Source organism: Diplotaxodon limnothrissa, linkage group LG20, assembly GCF_057381915.1.
Source record: "Diplotaxodon limnothrissa isolate DT_005_m linkage group LG20, D_limnothrissa_male_GT1.1, whole genome shotgun sequence".
In the NCBI taxonomy this organism is placed as follows: Eukaryota; Metazoa; Chordata; class Actinopteri; order Cichliformes; family Cichlidae; genus Diplotaxodon; species Diplotaxodon limnothrissa.
This window is the reverse complement of record NC_140615.1, coordinates 5,401,140-5,405,881: the sequence shown is the minus strand read 5'-3', so window position 1 is coordinate 5,405,881 and position 4,742 is coordinate 5,401,140. Positions and strand designations below refer to the sequence as shown.

General features: G+C 44.3%; 1 protein-coding gene across 1 annotated transcript; it reads left to right on the top strand.

The window, feature by feature from the left end:
• Nucleotides 1–3,106: 3,106 nt before the first annotated feature.
• Nucleotides 3,107–4,742, top strand: amigo1 (adhesion molecule with Ig-like domain 1). Its single transcript, XM_085344722.1, has one exon. The coding sequence runs from the start codon at nucleotides 3,107–3,109 to the stop codon at nucleotides 4,649–4,651; it is 1,545 nt and encodes a 514-aa protein (XP_085200848.1). The 3' UTR covers nucleotides 4,652–4,742.

The window sequence follows — 4,742 nt, the reverse complement described above, 5'->3', positions numbered from 1 at the left end:
GGCTGTTGTATTAGCTGCAGTAGGTGGTTTAGCATTCTCTTTCTGAAATATGCGAGGCCATCTTTAAAAAGGACAGGATGGGAACAGATGTTGCTCCAGAACCTGCATCTTATTCAGCGACAATGGTGCCTTTCCAGATCTGCATGCTGCAAATACCATAGGCACCAAAACACCTCTGTACTGTCAGACATGCAGGCTTTTGATCTTAGTACTGATAACAACCTGGATGTTCCCTCACCTTTGCTGTCAAGTGGATTTTCCAAAAAGAATTTAAAATTTTTATTTTCCAAATTACAGAACAATCTTCTTTTTCACAAAGAAAAGACGACAGCACCATGCTCTGGATTATTTTTCCCCCGATAGAGCTTTAACCTGTATTTGTAGATGGCACAGTGAAATCACATACAATGATTTTTGGAGATTTCTCGAAATGTTCCTGATCGCACGCAGTTACTTACATGACAGAATCATGCCTCGTTTTAATGCATACTTCCCAGGGGTCAGAACGTCACAGGCATCTAGTACTGTACTGTTTTCCGGCCTTGGTCTTTGCGCACAGAAATTTCTCCAGATTCTTAGAAACTTTTGATGATATTAGAATCTGTAGATGATAAGATATTGAACATCTTTCTGTGCTGAGAAACACTATTCTGAAATTGTCCTGCATTTTGAAAAAGCATTTTATTTTTTTGCAGATTGGTTAACTTCTGCCCATCTTCACTTCTGAGAAACTCTGGCAAAATAAGATGCTCTTTTTATGCCTAATCATGTTATTGACTTGTAGCCAGTTAACCTAATTAACTGCAAAATTATTTTATTTATTTATTATTTTTAGTACCACTTTTCCAGCCTTCTGTTGCAGCTGTCACAGTTTTTTAAAGGTGTGCTTCTGCCATAACTAATATGTTTCATGACGTAGTAAAATGTCCTAGTTTAAAACATTTGATATGCTCCACTTTCCATTCACTGCATTCTGTTTTTATAACATGTTACACAGCATCCAAACTTTTTTGGGTGGGTTGGGGTTGTTTATTGGTACCTCCATGGGGCCAAAATAAAAATAGAAGCCCTATTCAGGACATGTAGTCACTGTTAACGCGCTCATCTGTCAGATGGGAAGTGATGACGGACCAGAACAAGCAGAGAAAAATGTGGGACACACATGTGTGTGAAATCTGCCTCTTATTTACCAGATCGGGACATCCAGCCACCAGATGATTCTCTGTACCAGATACTGTTTTAATCCCAAATAACTGTATCGCTTCTGGTTAACAACATACCTGATCAACATCTGCATGCAGGCCCTGTTAAAAGCATGTCCAAGTGTCTGCCTGGCGTGATGGGTCAGGATATGAAATGCCAAGCAGTCAATAAGGCCTCTGTATATATTTTTTTTATATTTAATGTAATGTTTTGTTTTGGGTCTTTTTTGTTTTTAGCAAAACATAGATGTGCACAAAATCTTGAAATTAGTGGTAATCTTGGTGATGTAAAACTACCATATATACTACATAATCACAACCACGCAGATATAAACCTGCAAAAATACTTCAGCTTTTTTAAAAAAAAAAAAAAAAAAAAAAGCAACCCCCCCAAAACTTGGCCTAATTTTCTCAGTTGGTTGGTTTCCTCTCCTGGGTATCTTTGGTGAAGCTAATTTCTGTAAACAGCGCCTTCTGGGTTTTAGCGCGCTGCCTCAGCCGAAAAACACACGTCAACCTCTGCAGACCAGCACTGCACGGCGAAAGCAGCAGGCCTATGAGGATCCACGGGAAGCTTGTCAGATACAGACTGCTCACTCTTGATTATCTCAGTGGCAGCTGCAGAGACCCGACGAGATCCGAACGCAAAATGCGCCAATTATCCTCAAGAGACGGATGTGCGGTCGTGCGTGTTCCGAGCAATACATTTGAATGAAATCATAGGTTTTAGAACGCGGTCGCTTATCTGTTGATGATCGTTAGTTAGAAGAACGTGTAGTTGTCTTCTCTTTATATAATCTTTTTTTTTTGTACCAAGAGTTGGATGCCTCGTGGACGGGGATTATTATTTTGGCGAGGAGATCTCTAGTGCTCTCCCTCCTCCCTGCATCCGTTGCCGTCCTCAACGGCAGACACGGAGACTCAGACGGCGGATATCTGAATGCAGCAACGCTGTAAACAAACAAGGGGCCGTTTTAATGAAATTAAGCGCCGCTGCATCCCGGTTGAAGGTACGTGTCCTTCTCGGTTTCCCTCCCCATCTCTCGCCTCACGGCGTGTGATGTCTGTTTGTTTTCCAGCAGAATGGTGCAATGCAACGACTGAACTGTTCATCCACAAATGGGCAAGGGTATTTCAGAAAATGGTGATGATGTAAACAATTATATATTTTAGTTGTGTTTTTTAACGTAGTGCCATTTGTGTCTTTTTATGTGCGCCAGAAAAATAATGTGAGCCAGGGAAATGGGGAAGGGGGGGGGGGGGGGGGGTGTCAATTCTTGTCTTCCAGAAAGTGTGAATGCACATGGGTTAGCGTGAGTAACCGTCTGCGGCGTGCTTGTGTACTTGTTTTAAAGAAAGACGCGCACGGTGCAAAGCTGCAGAGGAAAGTTTGTTGTCTTTATTCGTGCGCTTGGGAGATGTGAGCTTGGGAGACAGTGGTTACCGCGGATGTGGTATTGTAGGTTCAAACTGGTTCGGAGGGGGGAAATATATGTGGTTATTTACTCTGGTGGTCTGCAGTAGGTAGGTATGATTATAATAATGCAGTTAATGTATAACAGATAAAACAACGATAGCTAAAATTTCAATAAAACATGAATCAGGTCGCCAGTTAGAAGACCATTCAATAAGAGAGAGAGTGTTTGAAATTGTGATGTGGTCGCCCCTTTTTTTTAAATGCAGGATTTTCCATTGTCCTATTTTTATGACTTGAATCATTTCCCTCCGCTTTGTGAATGGATGTTTTTGTGTTTACAAACACTCTGTCTAAAAGCCTTATCTTTCTGCTTCTTTCAGCCTTCAGTTAGCAATGTGCCTGAGAATCCTCCAGCTGCTCTTCTGTGCTTTTTCTTTTGAGAATGGGATTGTAGTGAAACTCTCTGGGATTTAGAACAACTGCAAGCATGTTGCAGCCTTCCACCAGAACAGGTGACAGCCTGTTGGAAACATTACCTCACTGGAGTAAGTCCCAGAGATGGGCCTTATTTCTCGCCCTCTGCGCGACTCTCCTCTGGCTCCCAGAGGCAGCGGGTTCTACACTAAATTGCCATAAGATGTGCATCTGCGCCGCGAACATCGTCAGCTGCTCCAAAATGAATCTGACCATCGTCCCGACTGGTCTACCTCTCTACACTTCTGTGCTGGATGTCAGCTATAATGAGATAATCCGACTGCAATCTGAGTGGACCCCAGCCAAGCTCCCGAATCTGCATAACCTCCTGCTCAGTCACAATGGTCTCCAGTTCCTGTCTTCAGAGGCGTTCACAAATGTGAAGCACCTGCGCTACTTGGACCTGTCCTCTAATGAGTTAAAGCAGCTGGATGAGTTCATCTTTGAGCCTTTGGTCAACCTAGAAGTCCTCCTGCTGTACAATAACAAGATTTCACAGATTGACCGCACAGCCTTTGTGAGCATGATTAACCTTCAGAAGCTGTACCTTAGCCAGAACCAAATCTCCCGCTTCCCTGTGGAGCTGGTCAAAGAAAAGACCCGCCTAGAGAAACTCAGCCTCCTGGACGTATCCACCAACAGGATCAAGATTTTGCCCATTGACGAGCTCCAGGTGTTGCCCGCCTGGATTAAAAATGGCCTCTACTTCCACAGTAACCCTCTGCTGTGCCACTGTGACCTTTACACCCTCCTGGTACACTGGTACATGCGAAAGCTCAATTCTGCTGTGGACTTTAAAGACGACTACACTTGTGTTTTACCTGGCCCACAAAAAACCCAAGCACGCGTTTTTGACCTCAGCGGTGATACTATGAACTGCAGCACATTCAAGGAGGCAGACGAAGAGGCTTTTCTGGAGCAAACACTGATTCTTAGCTGCGACACCAAACACAGAAATATGTTAAAGACCTGGACATTGCCCGGTAATGTTCTGGTGACACCTGGGAGCAACCAGACAGCTAAAGTCCTGTCAGATGGGAGTCTGCAGATTAGTTCAGTGAGGTCTGAGGACTCTGGGACCTACACTTGCTTTGCCACAAGTGAGAGCTTTAATGAGACTATCTACGTAGTGCTCAAGGTTCACAATTTCACCATGCAGGGGGCTGGGGAGACCCTGAACACAGCATACACCACCTTGGTAGGTTGCCTGGCCAGTGTGGTGCTGGTGCTTATGTATCTTTACCTGACGCCATGTCGCTGCTTCTGCTGCCCTAACAAGGGTAAAACTCGGGGTGAGGACAGCATCCACTCCTCAATGCTGAGTGTGACACCGACACACGAGGACCCGGCACTCAAGGCCGAACTGAACAGGCATGTGGCTTTCATAGACTCCAAGGACTTGCAGGGACAAAATGGTAAGCTGAACCCCAATGGGGATGAGGATGATGATGATGATGATCTGGATGCAGAGGCTGGTTCTCTAATGAAGGGCAAAAGGAAGAAGTCAGTGGCAGAGTCCATCAGCTCCGTGTTTTCAGACACTCCCATGGTGGTCTGAGATGAGACTGGCAAAGACAGTGGATGCCACATGACTGGATGTAGGTGATACAACGTGAGCCATGTTTTAGTTCATGTGAACTGTGACCTTG